Source organism: Platalea leucorodia, assembly GCF_965183815.1.
Source record: "Platalea leucorodia genome assembly, chromosome: 4".
NCBI lineage: Eukaryota > Metazoa > Chordata > Aves > Pelecaniformes > Threskiornithidae > Platalea > Platalea leucorodia.
Genome location: NC_138826.1, coordinates 12,198,049 through 12,220,170, shown reverse-complemented (window position 1 = coordinate 12,220,170; position 22,122 = coordinate 12,198,049). Strand labels below are relative to the sequence as shown.

At 52.2% G+C, this 22,122-nt stretch overlaps 1 protein-coding gene across 1 annotated transcript; it reads left to right on the top strand.

The window, feature by feature from the left end:
• Positions 1-10,569: 10,569 nt before the first annotated feature.
• Positions 10,570-20,561, top strand: DUSP5 (dual specificity phosphatase 5; the record flags this gene model as incomplete). The annotated part of the gene is made up of 4 exons (XM_082309203.1): positions 10,570-10,972; positions 15,219-15,361; positions 16,652-16,871; positions 19,024-20,561. The coding sequence occupies 4 exons, from the start codon at positions 10,570-10,572 to the stop codon at positions 19,422-19,424; spliced, it is 1,167 nt and encodes a 388-aa protein (XP_082165329.1). The 3' UTR covers positions 19,425-20,561.
• Positions 20,562-22,122: the final 1,561 nt, after the last annotated feature.

Here is a 22,122-nt window from a genome sequence, read left to right as displayed (position 1 = left end):
AACAGGCAGAGCATTGCCAACATCAAAGGGCTGGGGGATCACAGGTGGCTTTTCCAAACATCAGGCCCCATTTTTCGTCTTGTGCACTAGGGTGGATGTGCAATGCAGGAGGCTTTAACTTAAATGTCAAGTGAAACACAAAATGAGTATGTTCATGTCTGGCTGCGGAGTATCTGGAGCGCTTCTCTTGTTGACTTATGCCATGGGAAATGGAGAGGATGGGAGCAATAAGGCCCCAACACCTCCCACTTCCACGCTGTCCCAGAGCGCTTCCAGCGGGAGGCAGGCAGCCCCGAGCCCCGCTCCCTTGTGCCCACAGCTGATCACCCCACTGCATCAAAATCCAAAGTGTCTTGGATGGCAAGAGCCGGCTTTGGCTGCCTCCGGCCCCTTCCTGGTTTCCAGCTCTTTCACAGGGTAAATTGAGCCTTTGTCCTGCTCCGTGTCATGAGGCCGGGCTTCCCGCAGGCAGGGACAATGCCCTCTTGTTAAGGAATAAGCCTGTAGGGAGGAGGTTGAGCCTCGCAACACCTTCCAGCACCAGCGCCTGGGGCCTGATCTAAAGAGTGGGAAGGTGAGCGTTAATCGAGGGAAGGATCCTACCTGCTGCTCCTCCGGGGGAGTGATTGCCCCCCGGTATCCGCATCATCTCCCTCTTGCAGGTTGCTGTCCCTGCAGCAAGAACAGCAGAAGCAGACACATCTACCTCTCACCTGTTTTTTGTGGTTTGTATTTTTTTGTTTGTTTGTTTTGGTTTTTTTTTTATGACCTGGGTATTATCTTAAAATAGAGCTGCCTACGCCACACCGGGGTGGATGGCCAGCACAAAGCAGACACGCCATTTCATCCCTCTGGGCTTAAAGCTGCAGCATGAAAAGGGCAAAGAAGGTCCAAAGTATGAGCTGGTCAAGCTGAGCCCTCTGGAAATGACAGTCTAGCCTGTGTCAATCAGTGAAATCCCACAGTGACATGTCTTTCTTGTCCCAAACTTATTGTAGGTCTGCCCTAGGCGGGGAGGACTTATATCTCTGCTCATGGTCCCTGCAAGGAGCTCTGTGTGGCTCCAGGCCACCTTGAGGAGAGGGCTTGGGCAGGTGGTGGGAAAGGGGAGCAGATACTTAACCTGCCTTTAGGAACAACGTCGGGGTATTGCCAAAATGTGCAAATAGCTCTCCTGTGGTCTCCCTACTGCAGTGAGGGTGGTTTCTCCCCTCTTTAAATGTATCAGTAGAAAATGCACAGGCAGTCTTGTCATGCTGACCTTGTGACAAGGTAGAGTCACCATATGGTGCAACCATATGGGAAATACATGCCGAGCTGTGACTCTCCAAGCCTGTCTCATCCTGCTGCTGCAGTTCTGTGGCTATGACTTTCCTCTCCCTTTGCCATCCCACCACAAGAAGGGAGAGGACGGAGAGAACCCCTGGGAAGCTCTGTCCTTTCCACATCCCTGGCTGCCTTCCCTCCCTGCCTCTGGAGGTTTGTGTTTGTAGGCGTCACACCATGTGTGTGCTTCTTGGTGGGATACCTATATGGTCTGATGGTATTTCTGGCTAGCTGGCAGTGCGTGATGCACAGAGGGTGCTGCTGTGATCCATGTGGTATAAGCATAGAAAAGAGAGTCCCCGTCACCATGCATCCATAGCTCAGCACAGTGCCAGGCACAGCCCCAGGAGCAGCCTAGCAGTATCACAAATATGCTTTATTCCTGGAAAAGCTTTAGTTGTTCTTCATGGGTAGTCAGTTCCTGGGGTTGCTAGGATTAAAAAACGGAGTGGCAGCTTCAGCAGCCTGTTGTCTGTAGGCTTAAGTGGCACGATGGGAACGCCACTGCTGTGCAGTGACCAGTTTCTCTAGGACTGACCTCCCTTGGTGGAACAGTTTCTAAAGGCAAGCCTGTTTTGTGTGTCTCTAAGCCTCATGGGTTCAGGTGCCCAAGATCTTTCCAAATCAGTCCAAAAAATATATTTACCCTTCCTGGTAGATAAGAGATATATCAGATATCCCACTTCCCAAAGTAGCACCAGTAAGGTCTGGGTGGTGGCATGTCTCAGCAACCGGCCTTCCCAGCTGGGAAGCTGCCTCTCGAACCACGCTTCCCACAACACTGCCTCTCAGGGGGCTGCCAAGAGGTCCCGGGGGTGCAGGAAAGGGAACGTGCACGCCTGTACCACGCTCTGAAGGAGGGGAGTGGTGGGAACGAGAGCTGAGCATCAGTCATGAAGGGTCACTTCACCACCCCCTCCCAGACTGGGTTTCCAGTATCACCACAAGCAATGCTGGACAAATGTTCTGGCAAGTGACAAATTGTTTCCCAGCTCAGCCCTGTTCCCTTCCCACTCCTTTTTCCCTGTGAGTCGACTTCTGCCTACACAGATGCTTCCAGACCAGCCTGAATGCCCTCTTCGTGGCATGCTGATGGGATGGTGAGGTTGTACTGATGCACGCTTTCTTCCCCTGGATTTCTAGATTTTCCTGCATGTAGGCAGAGAGCAGCATGATGCTGTATGACTGAAGTCCCTGCTCACAGTTCATGAATAATAAGGACTGCCAAAGCTCACAGCCCAAGAGCCATGTTTTTTAAGACCTCCAGCACACATTCACAAACAAACATCTGCAGCGGTGTGAAATGTGACGGCCTCGTGCTGATCTTCAGCCAGAGGCTACACTCCACACCCCAGAGATGGAGGGAGGAATGGGGCAGGATGGTCCAGCCCCTCCAGCATGACGACCTCCAGCTCATCTAGGACCTTTCTACAGATAACTTAGCAAAGGAAAATGAAGCAGAACCCACTGGGTGCAGGAGGGATGGAGTGAGCAGCAGGTTATAGGGTTAGTGTTTTCCTCCTGCTCTGGAGAACTGGCTGTTCCTTGCTTTATCAGGATGTAGGATGTGACTATCTGGTAGCCGTAGGCTATAAGGTAGCCCTAGAGATCCTTAACCGTGAGCAGTCCCTGTCGGAAGGGGCATTTCCCAGGAGGAACTCAGGAAGCGCTAGGGGAAGGGCCTGGCTTTGAAATTTTTTCTTTTTAATTTAACAAGAGAGTCTTAATAAACCTGGAAATCCCCTTTTTAAATTTGATACACTGTCCCCTTCCAGGCCCCCAAGCCCTCGGGGAGGAAGTCGTAGGAAGTGCGATTAAGTGCACTTGAAGTTGAGGGACCGGAGAGATGGGGACCCAAGGCCTGTCTGCACTTGTGAGCCAAAGCACCAACTGAAGGAGCTCATTTGAAAGTAAGGCCATGTTGGAACAGCCTCTTTCTCAGAGGAGACCACCCTTTCCCAGGAATGTGAGCTAAATAAAAGACGACTTTGTCTCTACCTACAAGGGCTTGCTGGGGGTGCAGTTTGCAAAGCTAGCAGCAAGGCAGTTTCTGTTGCAAGAGTTCCTGTGCAACAAGCCGTTTGCCATATCTGCAGAGGAAATCAGCTATGTCACCCCACCGGCTCTTTTCTGCCAGTAGGAAACTGTGGCGAAGACTCGAACTATAAACAGCAGCACTGTATTGGGAAGAGTTTCCAATACAAAGTTGACTTAAGAGAAGCCAAGGTGCTGCACTGGTTCAGCTGTGTGTTTGATAATACCAGTCCAAAGCATCACTCAGGTCCTGCCGGTCTCAGATCATGCCCTTCCTACAGGACAAAGGTGAGCAAATGGACAGCAGGTATCATCCAATTTTTTTAACTCTCCTGTTTTTAAATGAACGGCATTTTTGTTAGTATTTACTGCCACATTTATTTCAGCTTAACTATAGCTATATGTATTTTATGGGGTTAGCGTATGATTCCCTCTTACTTTGCCTGTGAAATACGGGGTGGAACATAGTGCCACTGGCACGAAAGGGTTTGGTGCACAGAACGAAAACTGTAATGGGCTGAAAGCAAGGGGGAAGTTTTATTTTATAAAGATGTTCAAGTGGGCTATGCCGTCAAAAGGATACAAAGTCGAAGCCACATCCTGCCGCCTTGGCTAATCCATAAAAGAGCTTTCAGTGTTTTCCCTTGGAGTAACAGCTTTAAATTTTAATAAGCTGTAGTGTACTTTCACCGGATGTCATAAGCTGATACAAAGTTTAAATGGGGTTAAGTAAGTAGGAGCCTAGGAGAAACGAACATAAAAGACGTAAATTATTTCCTCTCTTTTACAAGTTTATTTCATTAGGTTTATTTTGAGAAAAAAAAAAATATTTAATTCAAATTATTTTTTTCTTCTCTGGATGATTCAGATGTCAGGGGCAGGAGACACCACTTGAAGTAACCATAGAGCAACTTCAGCAGAAAGGACCCTCAGTAAAAAGAAAGAACTTAATCAAGTTATTAATTCAGGTTACTTTGACATTTAATAGATTTCAGGATAGTTACCAAGTCACAGACTTGTGCGCCTGAACATGATCCACACAAGCCTGTAAAACAAGGATTTGTAGGAAGACTCCTTGAAAGGTCATCCAGCCCACCCCTACCCCGGGGCAGGATCAACCCTGCATAAGTCTTTCCGGACAGACTTTTGTTCAGCCTGTTCTTGGAGTGACGGAGAACCGCAGCCTGCTGTGGCAAACGACCCCAGCGCCAGCACTCTCTGCCGCCGAGAAGCTTCCCTCCACCTACAGCAGATGTGCCTGCCTACGCTTTAAGCCCATTACCTCTTGCGTTACCCCCGGTGAAAGAGGAGGTCTGGTTTCTCTCCTTCCTCTTCGCAGCTCTGGGTGGCATGTTTGCCGCTGCTGTCACCGCAGCCTCCCCCAGCCCGCCGGCTCCAGCTGTTTCCGCTTTCCCCACTGGCCAGCCCTGCAGCTGCCTTCTAGATACCCTGCAGCAGACCCAATACCCTCCAGAAATACCATCTGGGGTGACATCCAGAGGGTAGACCAAAGCACAGATCTACTTTTTGTCTGTTTTCTCTTTGCAAAGGAGGGTAAAGAGCTTTCCAGGCATGGAATGTGCAATGCCATGCTTGTACTGGAGTAAGAGAGGGAGTTTGTAGTCTGCATCATGACCCACTGGTCGCCCTGCCTGTGCTGTGCCTGAGGACCCCTGAGAACAAGCAGGGGCTGTGGGCTGGGGGTTTTTCTGCTACTGGCAATGCTATAGAAAACAGAGGTGTAATGGTTTTTACTGAATGTGTTTATTTTATTTGCTTATATCTGTGTAGCCCACTGAAATGGCTCCAAAACATTCCCAGCTAAAAACATGAGCTGCTCCATTTTGAGCTTAAAAAGTCATTTCTGTACCCAGGAGCTGTACTTATTCTCAGTGGAGCGGGCATAGTAACACACACTGTGCAGTGGATTATAGTTGTGTGATTATACCTCTAGGCAACAAGCTGGTGCTTAAGAAATGAGTCAGTCAGAAAGACCAAGGCAGAGGGAATCAGATTCAGCGATGATAAGACCTGCTTCCAAAAGATCTGGACCAAAGTAACCAGCGTTTCTCCAAGATATATTCGTCCTAATAGTCAATTGAACAGCACGTGTAAGAATATTTTATGTCATTTGATGGCTCCCAACAGTCTAAGAAGCAGTAACCGCACACAAGGACTAGGATTCACAGCATGAGAGGCTGGTTGGGTACCGATGGGCAGGAATAGCCGGGAGACGTGAGTGAAAACCCAGCTGGGCTGATGATGGCTGTTATCGGGGGGGGGGGGATCTGCTGGTGTGGAAGAGGAGCTGGTTCCTGGGAAATACATCCACGAAAAGGGAAGAGACAGGACGAGAAGGAAAGAAATGCGTGCGGGGAAACAGTGTCAGGAAGAGGAAAGAACAAATGAGAACTGGCACGTTGATAAAAGAACAAAAGGGTTTTGTCTCACATTAAAGGCAGCTAACTACACAAATCGTTTTCCCATGTAAGCAATTACTGCAGCTACCCCAGGGATAATACGTGGCTGCAAATGGGAAGATGGGTTCTTTACATTCATAACTGAGTCTGGCAAGTGCTCCATCAATATGGCTCGTGATGCTCTGGGCCATGTCAGGCAAGCGGAGAAATTGAAACTTGATTGTGCAGATAGCTGGAATCCCTGTTTTAAAAATTGCCTGTCCATCTGCAGGCGGGAGTAAGTAAACAGCTAGTGGAACAGAAAGAACAGTGGCTTCTAAAAGGAGACAGGAGGTTTGGTTTATTCCTCTTTCACTCCTGAGAGCAGCTGTTGACAGCAGCTTGCAGCAGTCAGTGGAGTCACGTAGGCATGAGTCAGGTAAAAATCAGACGTAAGTCTGAGATTCCCTTTCAGCCTGATTTTCAGAAGTGCTGAGCGCAGACAACTCCCATTCAAGCCAACGCACCGTTTAGTTTAATTCTGTTTTACAGCAGCAGAGCTGGGAATATAAACCAGCTCTGAGAGACACTGGGACCACAATAAACTGAAATTCGGTCAGTTCTTCCTAATTGTATAGGTTGTGGCATGCATTTTTTTCTAATTCTTTGGGAATAGTCACTTATGATTGTGGATTTGTTACAGAATGTAGATTTAAAGTGAAAAATGCATGAACTCTTTTTTATTGAAAATGCTCAAGCAGTTACTAATCTTTTTATGGGCTTTCTAGGGGAAGAAAAAAGGTTCCAGCTCAACATCAAATCACAGCTATGGAGCCATAAAGTGAGGGGGGTGGTCGTCCTGCCGCAGAGTCTGTGTCTGACAGTGCTTTTCACCCTCTGGAATCAGCTTTTTGCAACGGGTTATTCTGTTGAGACCGAGAGAAATTTGAAAGGAGGCTAATGTTCGTGATCTGATCTGGTTTGTTAGACTTTGTCTCAAGAGTGACCAAGTCGTGACACCGATGAGGTCTCAGCTTGACAGTCTCCTATTGCCACTGCTTGGCTGTCCTTAGCCCTGGGTATAAATTTACCTGTCTTCCAGCTCTCCATTTACCGGCACAAACTTATCTCACTGCTTGTGCTGTAAGTGTTTTGACATCAGCCACTCCAAAATTAGAAACTGATGTTATGGAAAACTTAATAACATTAAAGAAATGCCAACCCATCTTCTCTGCTGTCTTGTGCTCTGCTTTTGTCTGACAAATTTCTTGCATTTCACAACCGACCGGAGGGTGCAGATTCAGGATTGTGCCCCGGCAGGGATATAATGCAGCTCAAGCCCCAGAGGACTCCACAGCATTTAGGTAACTCTCTAGATACCACCGCCCCGACCGATCTCCTGTGTGACCCTTCATCTGCCTTCCCCTCCGTCTCCTTTCCAGCAGCCAGAGCTCGCTGGCTTTCTCTCACCTTTGGTCTTGCCGAGGTTTGGGGTGAACTCTTTGGGGTGACAAGCACACGTGTAGCACCCAGCATAGGGTGTCCCATGTCTCAGCTCAGGCAACTCAAGCTCTAGAAACTTGGCTGATCCGGTCTCTTTTGCCTCCAAAGAAACGGCATTCATTTATTCACCTAAGTGCCTTTTTAAAGTTCCTTTTGAATTTTGTTCTCTCCAAAAGGCAGCATTTTGCTGTTTAGCAGTGCCTGCTGGATGCTGCTCCACAGCTGCTGTGCCCTGGGGGCTTTTCCCCGGGGTGGGGGCCCGGCCGTGCCCCGGGAGCGGGGGCCACCCCTCCCCGGCTGCAGGGAGAAAGTTTCCCTTTGCAGCACTGAGACCAGGCAGAAACAAAGAGACCGGAGGAGGTGGGGAGGGGAGAAGGGAAGAATGAGCTAGGTTAGGGGAAATACAGCCGGGAAGAAAAGGAAAGGACCAGCTGATCTGAAAGCCCCGATAAAAGCCCGAGACAAAGGACGAAAGAGCCTGGGAGATTATCAAGGGGAAGCGGGAGGAGGAGCAGAAAGATGCAGCAGAACCTAAGTGGGAATGATGTAAAGTGCTGCAGGGAGGAGGGGAGTTTCCTACCTAAAGCCGAGGGTGGTTTAAGTTACTCAACCCTCTCCATTTACAGCAATCGAGCTCCTTACTCCTTTCTGGCTGGGAGCACCTGACAAATGCAGGCGCTGCTCCGGCGGGGACAAGTGCCCGTGTCCATCCCACAGCCCTGACAGCATCAGCCCCGATTGCTCATCTATTTCCAAGTACAACCGAGTCATTTCGCTGGTGGGCAGAGAAGTCAGGGACACTCTGCGTCCAGCACCCTGCAGCGGAGGAAGCGTTAGTACTGCTGTTGTTAGCCTTGTTATTTTCTTCTAATAAAAAGGTGGTCATGACTCACTCTATTAAGAAACAAAAGCAGAGCTGTAATCTACTGAAAGGCAGTTGTTTGGATGCTCAGCATTAGGTGTGTTAAAGGAGGAAGGTCAGAGGCAGGTCAGGTCTGGTGATACACACCCTGCCGCCAGTACAGGCCAACCTTCAGGTATTCCCCAGAGAGTTTATTTTCTGGGCTAGTGTGATTTGCCCCCTCCTTCACACTAGCACTTCAGCAGAAGGGGGGGGGGGGGGGAACTCTCTTTCCCACCCCTCCACGTTTCACTTGGGTTTCCTGAGGAAATGATGCTCTGGTGTGACTGCGCTGGCCCCCTCCTTCCTCCCGGGAGGGAGGAGTGCGCCAGCATTTGCCCGCAGCCCCTCTTCCCCTCCCTGTGCCCCACTGAGACCAGTTGGCCAGCTGGGCTGTTACTGGGGGCCGAGCCCCAAGGGAGTCAGGCTGCTTCTCGGGGAGGAAGAAGTGGCTCCTGAAGCTGGGGGCTGGGGGGCAGGAAAGGCAGGTTGTGCTCAGGCGGTGCCAGAGGATCCCTGCGTGAGCAGCAGTAAGTCACTGCGCCCCTGCCCGTGCCAGATTCCCCACCTCGTGAAAAATAAAGGGGAGGAATCAGCCTGCCCATAGGGTGATGTGAAGGGTTTCGGCATGGCCGTGGCGATGCTTCTCATGGTAGGGACCCAATTCTGGAGGGTCCACGCCAGCACGTGGGGACGTCTAACCCAGCCACGTGGCTCCGGCAATGCCCTGCGGCCCCCCGGGTGGGTGCAGAAGAAGGGAAGGAGCCGGGCTGCTGTGACAGTGGTGGCCAGGTGAAGACAACACCCACGCTAAGACGCTCTGTGAACATCTGCCCCTACCCACAAGCTATTTCTATTTTTGTTCTGTCTCATACCCTGACTGACTCAGAGGAGGGGAGCAAGGGGGGGCAGGTTAGAAGGAGCCAGCCAGGGGCTGCAGGAGGTTTGAAAGAGGAAGAGGAGGAGGACGTGCTCCGAAACCAGGAGTTGCTATTCTTTCAATCAGCTTGAACATTTTCCTTGCCCAGTCTCTTTCGCGCTTCTCTGTTTCAGCTGCAGGCAATGCGAGGCAGGGCTGGCGCTTCCTGCCCGCTCGTGAGGTGAGCATACTTTCGGGGCACCATCAGCAGAAATGACACCCTGCTCTTAGAGAGCCCCACTGTCACCTGCCCAGGCTGTAAAGAGCTTGGCTGGAGTTCATCCTTTTGCCTAACTTCTTCCGGAGATTTCCAGTTCTCTTTTTGGTCACTTTGCAAAACTTATCTACAAGGAAAGGGCAAGCACCAAATTTCCTAATTCCCATGTGCCTGAGTGACATAGCTTCTGGACACAGGCACCGCCTGAGGTCTGTAGTGTAGGTCTTGCAGGTCCTTGAGGCACAGTCTTGCAGCCTAGACTTTTTCCACAAAGAAAGGGACATAAGACCCCCCAAACAGCCATACCAGCAATTTTTCTGTGGCAGGTGGCCCTCCCACCCCCGACCCCCCCCTCCAGAGCATTCATTAATTCTGCAGATATGGCACGTCTTGCTTTGTCCCAAGCTGTTACTCCTTGTTTCCTCCTTCGCTGCCAGGCTGTAAACCTTGGGCCAGGTAACCACATCCTGGGGGACGTTCCCCAGGCAGCCCGCGCTTATCGCTCCCGGAGCTGCCTTGATGCACACTGCGGCCCGGGCAGGGGAGCCAGCGCTTTCCGAGGGGGTCTAGGAGCCGGCAGCTCCCATCCCCTGAGCAAGGGGTGCCCTTGCAGGCAGGTGCAGGCAGGCCTGCCTGCGCTCGGGCTCTGCTGGGGGCGAGGACATACACAGCGAGGGGGAATAAGGGGAACTGAAACGCCCTTCGCAACCTGGTGTGAGAAACCTGCCCCAGCGCTGCCCTTCCTCCTTTCCCCCCTCCTCCTCCTCCTCGCCCCCCGCCCCGGCACGCTTCCCGCCTCCCCTCGCCGGCTGGGGAGGGGGAGCGGTGATGCCGGGATGAGCCTCGGGCCGATGACTGGAGAATTTTTGCGGCGTTTTTCAGCTTCCTCTGCCTCCAGCCTGACTAACGCTGCCTGCGCGGCCGCGGCCCCCGCCCGCTGCCGGGGAGGGAGGGAGGGGATCCCCGCCAGGGGGCGGGGCGCCGGGCGGCGCGGGGCGGGGGATGCCCATATTTGGAAGGCGGGCGCGTCACTCCCCTTATATGGGCAGTGTCGTCAGGGCCCGGCCTCCCATTCATATAAATGCCCGGTGGCGGCGGCCGGGATTCCCTGCCCGGGCTCGGCGCGGTGCCGCGGTGCCTCTGTCCGTCCGTCCCTCCCGTCCCGCTGCCGCTGGCCGAGCCCCCGCGGCTCCCCCGCTAGCACCGGGCTCCCTCCTGCCGCTCTCCCCGCTCCTGCCCCTGCTGCGGCGGGGCGCGACCCACGGCCGGCATGAAAGTCACGTCCCTCGACTGCCGCCAGCTGAGGAAGCTCCTGCGGAAGGAGCCCTCCCGCTGCCTGGTGCTGGACTGCCGGCCCTACCTGTCCTACTCGGCCTCCTGCCTCCGCGGTTCGCTCAACGTCAACCTCAACTCGGTGGTGATGCGGCGGGCCCGCGGCGGGGCCGTGCCGCTCCACTTCGTGGTCCCCGACGCGGCGGCCCGCGCCCGGCTGCTGCTGGGCGGCGGCGGCGGCGAGGGGACGGCGGGGACCGCCCGCCTGGCTGCCGTGGTGGTGCTGGACCAGGGCACGGGGCACTGGCAGAAGCTGAAGAAGGACAGCACGGCCCAGATCGTCCTCAACGCCCTGCTCTCCAGCCTGCCGGAGGCCGGGGCCAGGGTCTGCTTCCTGAAAGGTGAGAGGGGCGGCGGGGAGCCGGGGGGCAGGGGCCGGGGGAGCGGCGCGGATCGACCCTCAGAGCCCCCCCGGGTAGCGGCGGCGCGCCCGTCCCCTCTCCGCCGCCGCGCAGTTAACCTGATTATTGGTGGAGGGCAGGGAGGTAACGCCGGGATTTCGTTTCTTTTCCACCCACTGGAAATAAATCCCGGATAGACTCTGCGGGCTGAGCCCCAGTGCCTTTCCGCTCACCCCCGCCGCGCGTTTAAGAGGCTGATGAAAAGCAAAGAATATTAAGGAAGAAGGGCGAAAGTTGCAGATCATCAAAGGGAGAGGGGGGCGAGAGACATCGGGACTGCGTGGAAAATAAAATCAGCCCCGCGGGTAGGAGGAGAGCCGAGGCCACCGCTCCCCGCTCTCCGCCCGGTGACACGGGGCGGCCCGTGCTGGGCGCCCGAAACCCGGGGACCGGTGCCCGCTCCCCCACCCCGGGCGGAGAGGTTTATCGCTCCATCGGGCATATCGAGACTGGCAGGGGAAGCCCACAGCCGAAACTCCGGGGCTTGTCAGGGGACAGAAACACCTCCTCCCCTCACGTGTATTATAGCCCTTTGATTGCAGTTCTTTGTTTTCCTTCCGTGTAACCCGGGGATAATAAAACGATTTAAAAAAAATAGCAGCCCGCCCTCTCTGCCCTCCCCTCCATTCCTCCTGGCAGCGCCTTTGTCCTTTTGCCCTCCCCGTTTTTTCATCCCCCCCGAGGGGGCCGCGGCCGCCGGGGCCGCTCCCGCCCGCAGCACCGCACGCCGGGGCCGCGGGGCTCCCCGGAGCGGGGCCGCGCCGAGGCAGGAGCTCCCAAACAACCCCCCCTGCCATGTCCTGAGGCCATGGGGAGGTCACAGATGGAGGAGAAACCCCGGTGATAGTTTCTTGAATAAACTCCGTCCCTGCGTCCTCACCGGCCAGGGTTAATTCACTTTTATTAAGCCTTTTATCACACTCGGTTTTGTCCTGATGTGCCCAGTTTGTGCCTCCTATAACGAACGGTGCCCGGAGGGCATCCCCGCCGGGGCAGAGGCACCTCCAGCCTGGGTATTGCCCGGTACCAAGGGGGAGGGAGGCCCCCCCAGCCTGCCCTGGGCTCTGACAGTCGCCCCAAAAGCACCAATTCTGCTGCTGCAAGGCAGGGATACTTGCACTGTGCCGGGCCAGGCAAATCCTTGGGGACCCCATTAAAGTAGGGATGAAGAAACATCTCCAGGGTCACGGTGGGTCTTCTGTGGCGAAGCAGGGGCTGAATTAAGCTCTGCTGACTCTGAGCCTGCTCGTTTAGCCACAAGATCGTCCTTCTCTCCTCATGTACCAGCCCCATGCTTTGAAGTGGTGACTGTGGCTGTGGGCAGTTTGTCTGGGGTGGGGTTTTGATGTAGGCTTTGCTTTGTACCTTTTGGGTATTGCAGAGTGTCTTATCTTGAAAGCCTGTCGATTTGAGGCTAAAAAGGTTCCCCCTTAGTAGATGAGAAAGTTTCCTCCTTTTCCCGCTGCTATTCCCCTTTGCTTTGCTGGAAGTGCTCTGGGTTGCAGGATCAGGCCCGCGAAGTCCGCAGCTCCCTGTCGGAGCCGGTGTGGCCCGAGGAGGCCGTGACTCAGTGGGCAGCATTGCTGATTCACCGGGGCCACCGACCCCAGGAAGCTGTTGTGGTCTGGGGGAAGATCTCTGGGAGAGTGGGGATATAAATCACCCTGAAGCATTGGTCACTGATCAGAAGAAAGCATCCTTCGGGGGTCTGTAGCAGCGACCTTGCAAATAATGGGCTGTAACAGCACCAGGGAAAAAAACCTCCTTGAGGTTCCCCCCTTATGTTCCTGTTCTCCCTAGGTGTGGGGGAGCTGGGAGGAGGTATTGGCTACTTAAGGGCTAAGGTGGTCTCATCGTGGAAGTCGCAGTGATAAGACATGAGCAGGTCACCCCCACCACATCACCAAGCATCCTGGGGACCTGGCCCCAGGCAGGGCAGCTGGTGCAGAGCAGTCGCACACCAAGTTGCACGTTCCTTCCCTCGCTTTCTGGCTTCTAGGGGTTGAGTGTGTCACATCTTTCATCTGTGTAGGTGCAGTTTCATTCTGGGTGAGCTCAGCCCCAGCAGGGTGAGAGAGGTTGTGTGGCGGGGGAAGAAGAGCTTGCAGAAAGATAAAATAACGGATCCTCCCTTGGTGCTGACAAGGATTCTATTATTTATTGATTAAAACCGAAGCGCAGCCCAGCTCTCTGTGATGAGCAATCTAGTATTTGCAGAAATGACCTCAGGGAAGCTAGGTTGAGTGGGGAGGGGGAAGAGAGGAGATTGCTGGAGGAAGGGATGAGAAGATGACTCACTGTACGAATAGCCTGCAAATATCCTGATACCCGAGGCTTGCAATTAACCATTCACCAGCTGCATGCCTTAGCTGCCCCAGAGACATGAGACATGCGTGTCTGTCCGAACACACGCGCTGATTTGGCTCGGGCAGATTTCTGTGTTCATTCAAGAGTAAAACCAACAATGCCGGGTGTAAATGGGGATAATGTCTATTTATATAAACTGGACATATTTTTCCTATGCAATGGCAGTGGTTGGGGGCAGGGGGGAGATAAGGTCAGCTATGCAAAACAAGAGGACTTAAAAGTCCACCCCATGAAGGGCAGCTGGAGATCAGAAGAGTCTGGAGAGCTGCTCGTGTTTGTATCCCTAACACTGCCAGTTGTTAAGGATATCATTTTATCAAACCCCCCCCTTATGGTCTCCAGGGTCACTTGGCTGCTTGACCCACTGCTTCGTGCCGTGAGCTCTGGGGTGAGTTGGCTTCAATGTGGCTGGGGAGTAGGAGGAAAGGTGCAGGTGCTGAGTGCCAGCTGACTGCAAAGTCACCCTCCTGCCCTCCGTCATGGAAAACAGACTTTCATCACGTTCAGTGGGCTTTGGATCATGCCGGCCGCTTGCAACACGAGGGCCCCATGGCAGGACTGAGTGGGCGACAGCAGCACGTCATGAATTTGAGCACACATCTGCTCAAACATTGCAAACAAATGAGACACCGGCGTTACGGGGCTGAAATGTCAGAGGTAGCTGTACCAGGCCGCCCTGGCAGCGAGGGCGGCGGGGGCCCCGTGGCCGCGCAGATCTCCAGCGCTTCCTTTGTTTCGAAACCCTTCTGTGCAGCGGGGCACCCACACCGGCACCGCTTATCAGGGCGAAACAGTCGCAGGTGAATGAATCGCATCGGAGGGTTTGCTTTCCGAGCCTTGTTTACTTGAGGGCCACGCTCCAAAGGATTATTGAATCTAGATAGTTAGGAGCTTTCGCCATCCATTTTTGTTCTGAAAAAGCCCAGGTGGCAGACACGGGGCACACCGCTGACATTTCCAGGCTGCTTCTGCTACCTGACTTATTCACGTTCATTTTGGAGATCGTGTGCTTCCATGCAGTGTATTCCCAGCCTGGAAACAGGCACAATTTAGCTGACGACAAACTTTGAGTAACAATGTAATAATAGGATTAATTCCTTTTCATTAGCAGTGCACTGAATGAAACGAATGCAGTACTTAACCATGCAGAATAGCTCATGTGGGGCTATTCAGTTGTCAAATGCTGTCACAGGATTTCATTAAGTTTTATAGCTGTTATTTAATAGATTGGTTTCAGTGGGACTGTCTTCATTACCTCGCTGTCTTCTGCATTGTGGTGATTAATGACACAGTTGCAAGCATCCCCCTCTCGTGCTCATGTCCATTCAAAAATGCAAATAAAACATTTCTTATGTTGTTGCAACGTATATAATAGCAACAGATTTAGAGAGGATGACTACTGAGTACAGAAATCTCCATCTCAAACGCTGGGAATAGCGCTCATATATAAAACCTGGGGGAGGGAGTTTAGTCCCTGCTGTACTGGAGTTAATGGTTGCTAGACTCAACACAATTACATTCGCTAACAGTTTTAATCTGGATTCACTGGCTTTTGACAAGTTAATAATTGTCAGCGGTATCAGAGGTTTTTCTTCAGGTGCCCCAAGCCTTTTAAACAAACCCAGAGCCTTTTAAACAAACCTGCTTCCCCAGGGGAGCGCTATCCCTCATTAACCCCCCAGGGCCCATCCCTGTGCGCTATCCTACTGCATTGCAAGTGCCTGAGTTTCATTTCTCTTCCACTTTAATTAAACCAGTTTTTGGAAATGCAAACATTCATGGTTTGGGTTTTTTTTTTGTTGTTTTTTCCCTTCCCTAGGGGGATATGAAACTTTTAACTCCCAGTATCCTGAGTGCTGCGTGGATGGAAAACTCATTTCCCCAGAGAGGACTGAGGCAGAAAGAAACCTCACCAGCCACTGTGAGAAGCAGAGTGCCAACCACAAACCTGCTTACGACCAGGTGTGTGTCACAGCCATGGCAGGTCACCTTCCCCTTGGGTCCCGCCGAGTGCCCTTGTGCTGGCATGGGCTGTCACTAAGTCGTCGCAGCCCAGGTTGGCAGCCTGTGTGTTGAATAAGATGTCCTGTGTGTGCTGCTGGTCAGCATCACCTCCACCTGGCTTCAAAATTTGGCAGCAGAAGGAGGAAAAAAACATCCCCCAAACTAGCCCCCAAACTGTATTTGAGACCCGTCTTTATCACATAGCTGGGCAGAATGAGCCGTGAGGGGCTCACGCCTCCCCAGGAGACTTAAAATGGGCAAGGGAGAGGCTGCCAGCAGTGTCATTTTTCCGGCAGACGAAGGAGCACACTTTGCCTGTGCCTCCTTTGAGACTCTGGCGCTGGTGGAGGGGGGCCAGCCCAGGGTCACGGTGCCACTTCTGAGAAGAGGCAGTGGCTCCTGAGAGCTGCCCTTGGGCAGGGAGAGTGGGGTTTCCACGGGGGAAGTCGTCACGCCCCCGCGCCCGCCCAGCCTGGGGAATATGTGTGCTCCGAGATGTCACCCTGCGGTCGGGGCGCTTCCGCCGGGGCGCGCGTTTCCTGGTGCTGGGGGGAGCCCCGGGTGATGCCCCTCCGCTCCCCGGGGAGCACCTCCCGCCCCAGGCTCCGTCCTGCCACCGCAGGCGGCTCCCGGCTGTCCCCGCTGCGTGGGACCCGCTGGGCGGGGAGCTCAGGGGGCTGGAAAGCCAATTTCTCACAGCCGGGGGCCAGCAACAGCTCTTGTGCATCATGGAAATTTACCTGTGATCTCTGAAACCCTTGTGTCAGGTGGTGGCTTTTTTTTTTTTCTTTCGCGGTCTCGTCGCCCAGCCTTTGCTTGCGCTGAGGAAGGAGAAACCGAGATGACATCTTGGGGCGGGTGACGCAGCGGGTGCTGCGCCCCAGGGAGGTGTGGGGCGACGGGGAGCCTTGCTCCAATTTTCTTGCTTTGCTTTGCCTTTGGAGACATAAGCAGAGGGGCTGAGCCCTGGGCTGAGCTAAAGCAGCCTCTTCCTCCATCCTCCTCTTCCTCCCTGCTCGGACGTGGCTCCCCGCCTCACCCGTATTTCAGTAAAGCCTCAGAGGGAACGGTTCTCACATATGAAAGCACTTTGGGTGCATCCCGAGGGGCAACGCTTTAAAGAAAGCCAGAAACATCCTGCACATGAGTGGGCTGGATCTGACTTTGTACCTCACAGATGTGGACAAGAAAATAAAAACTCAAATACCCTTGAAAAGGAATTACATGTCTCTGCTCCTTCTCTTCCAGGGCGGTCCAGTTGAAATCCTGCCTTTTCTCTACCTTGGTAGTGCCTATCACGCTTCCAAGTGTGAGTTTCTCGCCAACCTGCACATCACGGCCCTGCTCAACGTCTCCAGAAAAAGCTCGGAGTCCTTCAAAGACCAGTATTGCTACAAGTGGATCCCGGTGGAGGACAGTCACACTGCAGACATCAGCTCACACTTCCAGGAAGCCATCGACTTCATCGGTAGGTCCAAATTAACAAATTTCCAGATCTTCATGTATTTTAAATTCATTTATTTTAAAACACATACTGGTGGGAAGGACACATTATTTTCTGGATGTTCCTAGATGTCACAGCAAAAGTTTAAGCTCCCTCCCTTCCCCAGCATCTCTCCTGGCAGAGGGATTTCTGTGAGGAAGGAAGGAAGAGGGACATTCAGAGCAAGGTCTCTGTCCTTCTCTCCAGGCTGGGAGGCCGAGGAAAGAAAATGCCTCCTCTTGACTGCTGTCAGGCAGATAAGGCAAGCGAGCTGGTTAGCTTTATTTTCTTTTCAAAGCAAGCATAGGTATAACTTCAGCATGACAGGGAGCAAAGAAGCATGGTTGTATAACACCAAAGTCTATTGATTTTTGTAAAGGAAAAAAAAAAAACATATTGTTTCCTTGGACTTGCATGCCAGACCCTGTAAAAGCCAGGTGAAGCAGAGTCAGCGTATTGCCTTGCTGTGCTGAGATATCCCAAAGCCGAGGTCTTAGAAATCCAGAGCCTCCCCTTATCACAGAGCTCCTTTCATTTCTCCTTTTGATCACGGTGGTATCTCACCCTTTAATCCAATACCCCAATGCAAAAAAAATGAGGAGGCCTTTAGAAAACTTTGGGCCATCGCCTCCCAAATCTCCCTGCATTAGGCCGGGCAGGTGAGCGGCACACCAGCCGTGCCAGGCAGCGCAAGGGAGAGGCTCCTCGCTGAGAGGCAGAGGGTGGTTTAGTGGGGTGGAGCAGCCCGAGCCTGGGTGGAGATGGTGTTGAAATCAGTGCTGTTGCTCTCCAGGAACATTGAGAGAGAAGCAGAATAAAAGCCCAGTTACAGACTTGCTGGACTCGTCGCTCAGCTGAGTTCGAGTCCTTTGACAGTGCAGGCAGAATTACAAAAACCTGATCTGAGGGTGCCCTCTGAGCCCTTCCCCTTCCTGGTAAGGGACTTTCACACCTTTCAGGGAAATGCCAATTCACTGCACTCTTCTGTCCCATCCCCAGCCCCTTCTGATAGCTGTTGACTCACGTGGAAATTTCCCAGATCTTGAGGATGACTTTAGTTTTCACTTTCTTTTAAAATTGGGCGTGTGGTGTAGATGCTGGGGATGACTCAAATCCACGTCTTATTTTGTGCCGTGGTTAAATATAACTGGTCGTGGTGGCACCAGTCCCCCGGCAGACAATCGAAGACAGGCAAATGATAACTTGCTCAGCTTTATGTTGTTTCACTGAGCACTACACTCAGCGCAGTTATCCATAAATTGGAGCTTGAACATATTGCTCAAGGCAATAGAGCAGAGAATGTCTATTTTTGAACTGTATTTTTGTGTGGAAAGGGCTTATTTTAAGCACATTCTCTTTAATCTAATAACAATCATTGTGTTGTGTGAGTAACCACAGTGGCTCCTGTTGTGTAAAATGGGTGCTTTGCATAAGCCTTTTATATCCTGACTTAAGTCCAAGCATCCTATAACCAGGCTGTAATTACAACTGCCTACCAGCCCTTGTGTGCTTTGTGGTGAGGCCCCAGGGAGTGAGCTCAGCCTCTCCACCCAAGGGCACCCACCAAGGGCTCAGCTCCTGGTACCACTGTTTGCTGCTAACTGGCCAAGCAGGGAGTTAGGTTCGGACTTTAAAGAAAAGTCCTGTTTTTCTAGCAAAGCTGATGAGAGGAAGGCAGCCCTGCAGGTTTTGAAAGACCTGATGGTGGGAGGGCTGGCCAGGCTGGGCTTGGGTCAGCACTTTGAGCTGCAGGCAGAGAAATGCAGGTACAGCAAACACAGACATTGCCCAGATACCTGATCTCCGTCTCTCAGTGCTCTGCAAAGTCAGTTGTTCCAAAAGAGAAATAGGCACGTGGGAAGAAGACAGGGAAGGACTTTCCTAAAAAATGCAGAAAGAACCAAATCAGGATCCACAGATTCTGAAACCAAATGTCATCTGCAGCTCAGCTTCATTTCAGACTGGGTTTTGTCCCACTTCTCTTTTAATCTCCGTGTTACCCGTAGTACCCAACAGAAGAGCAAGCCTCTCCTTGCTGGTGGGCTGGCTGTGTGCCATGCTTAGCGCTGGGTGCGTGTTGCAGTGTCCTTTCCATCCCCAACGACAACTGACGTCTGCCATGACTTTTTTCCCCTAGATTATGTCAGACGAACGGGGGGCAAGATCCTGGTGCACTGTGAAGCAGGGATTTCACGCTCTCCCACCATCTGCATGGCGTATCTCATGAAGACGAAGAAGCTCCGCCTGGAGGAAGCCTTTGATTACATCAAGCAGCGCCGGAGCCTGATCTCACCAAACTTTGGTTTCATGGGCCAGTTGCTACAATACGAGTCGGAGATCTTGTCTTCCACTCCCAGCCCCCCCGTCGCCTCATGCAAAAGAGAAGCTGTGTCTTTCTTTGCAGAAGAACTGACGTTAGGCAAAAACTTTGAAGGCTCATGTTTCGCCTTTCCTACCTCAGTGTTGAGTTCTGTGCCCATCCACTCTCCCGTTCACCAGCTGAAACTCAGTCCAATGACAGCATCTTCGTCCTGCTGAACACCCTGGGGAGACCGGAGCTGGTGCGGTCCTCTGATCCGAACTGTGACCCCAACAAGAACATTTCATGAACGTGCAATAGAGAAACCTCATCAGCTTAGTCTGAGATGGAGCGGTTATCGTGGGTCATACTTCCCGTATGCTGTGACTGTAAGACGCAAGTGCTCTAAGTGTGGCAGGTTTTCTGAACTTTTATTGTCCTTTTTTTTTAAAAAAAAAAAGTGTGTTTTTAGGTTTTTATCCACAGTGTGCACCCACTACTGTATTTCCAGATTCCTGGGGAGCAATGAGAAATCCATTTAGTATGTTCTCAGTTCCCATCTCCTTCCCTTCTTATTTTTGAAAAGGCCCTTATTTAAAGTTTCAAGCAATAAACAGCAGCAGCAGGGAAGAAAGCAAAAAGAAAAGCACCACCTTTGCAACTGCAGAGGTGGTGGGAGTGAATATTTGTTCTGCTTTTTCTCCGGCTTTCCTCCTCCCCTCTCCTGTGTCATGTTTCAGGGAGCAAGGGGCTGGGGTGGCGGGAGGGAGCTCCTTTCCCAGGACGCTCTTGCACAACCAGGTGAAAATCCCTTCTCCTGCTCCAGCCTCCGCAGTGTCAGGCACTGACCACAGTGTAACTGGATACCAAACCAGACGGTGGATCCATTCAGGTGTGGCATTTCCTGTACTTCTGCATTTGCCTTTGTACTGGATGTGCTTTTAAGTAAAGCAGGGAACTTAACCGAAGCTATCAGGCTACCTGCTGAGCTATTATCCTCCCATCTGTTAAAGAACATCCCTAGAATACTTGAATGTCTCCACAATCCTCATCTGAGTTACTTCCCATCAGATAACACTGTAACTGCTGGATTTTACACCAAAAAAGACCTGACAAGCTCGGCTCCAAGCCAACTCTTCCTCCGTCCCTTCCCAAGTGTGCCCCATGTGTATCGTGTGTGGTCAAGTGGTCTTGTTTAGTGTTCTGTGGCTTGCTTAGCCTGTGTGGTCACCTCTAGCCAGCCTTTGTCCATGAAAACCGGTTTCTCTCTCGCTCACATTGGCTTCCATGTCTGCAGGGAGTTCAGAATGAGCGGCTCTTCGTCTGTTGACCTTTTCATTTTTTTATATGTAATATGTATGGGAAATGGCAATAATTTCCAGGAGATCTCGTGAATGTGAAAGAAAACCTGCAGTGGTTTTTATGGAGTGTAAAAAAAAAAAAAAAAATAATAAAGGGAAAAAAAAAAAGCCAGGAAAAGAAAGCTGTTTGTTGTACTTGGAGTAAGCTGCAGAAGTGCTTTGGCAGAGACCAGTGGCAGGAGAAGTCAGTTGAGAAACTCCATGGCCCAAAAGTGGTGTAAGGAGGTAGAAGAGGAGGGTAAGCATCACTGGGCTCTGTGCTGAAAGCCTCCAAGGTGCATCTCTGTGGAGGGGAGAAGGTGAGGGGGAGGATTGTTTTAAACAGAATGACATGAGTCATGGTGGCGTCACTTCCCAGCAGCCAGGCAGGCACTTCTGTTTTGATTCATGCATGTTTATATAAGATTTGCCATCTTGCTGAAGATGAAAATCTGAAGTAGGCACAGCCCCCACTTCCTTCCCGACCACACGCCATGGGATGCTACACGCCACCAGTGTCATGCCAGGGACCGGGGCATCTGGGTAATGCTCATCTTTTCACTTTTTTTAATGAAAAAAAATTAATTTGAAGTGCCAGCATCTCTGAGCCATTTCGTACCCCTTTTCAGCTGGAAGTTTTTATGCTCTTTCTGGCTCATCACTGCAGCACATCTATAATCTGTATTTCCAAGTTATGGAGTTGAAAAATTTATGGCAGATGCCTGGGTGAGTTACAAAGCTCAGGGGTTCATCCATTTGTGACATCCTCCCTCTGGGAATCAAATCTCACAGGTGAGAAGCTGTCAGTGGAGATGAGCCTTGGATTTCTTCCTTGTGTCAGGGGGACATGGCAGCAGCCCTGCCTGGGCTCTGGGACACCTGAACATGGGAACCAGCAGCTGGGGAGGTGAGGCAGGTGATCCAATAAAAGCAGATCAATTAATTTTCTAAGAGATCTGATTGCTCTGGAAAGTGCTCTCTGGAAACCCAAGGCCAGTTGCAGTGAAAATACTTCTCAGCCCCCACAAGCCCCTCCAGAGCAGAAAGGTGGGCAGGCTTAGCAAGAGGGGCTGCATCCTGACCACAGAGACATACAACCTTGACAGAAACAGAGCAGCCAACAGCTGTCATTAAAACAGCATAAATCCCTTCTGGGGGAATGACCAGCTTTGTTTCTCAAGGATGGGGAAGCTGAAACCCTCAGCAGAGCTGAGGTTTGCCTGTAGAGCACGAGGCAGGGGGCTGAAGGGGTTAATGGAGGGACTGCTGGCCTTGGCAGATTTGACCACAGCAGCTGGAAAAGATCACAGGCCAGGCAGAAGAGCCAGGTATTTAGCAGAGAGGGAAGGCAGCTGCTCTGGTTTTTGAGAGGGTCTCTGATCCTGGGCTTTAGCACAGCGTGTTGGTGGATAGTGTTGGCAGGGGGAGATGTTGGGCTGGGATTCAGCAAGGATGGAGAGCCAGAGCCCTGCGGGAGCCTGAAAAGGGGTTGTTGTCATGCACAGGCACAGAAGCCTGAGGTTTGTGCTCCTGCCCAGGGCACCGTTCCCCTCTGCTTGGCTGGTCCCAACTCATGTCTCCTGCCTGCAGGCTGAAG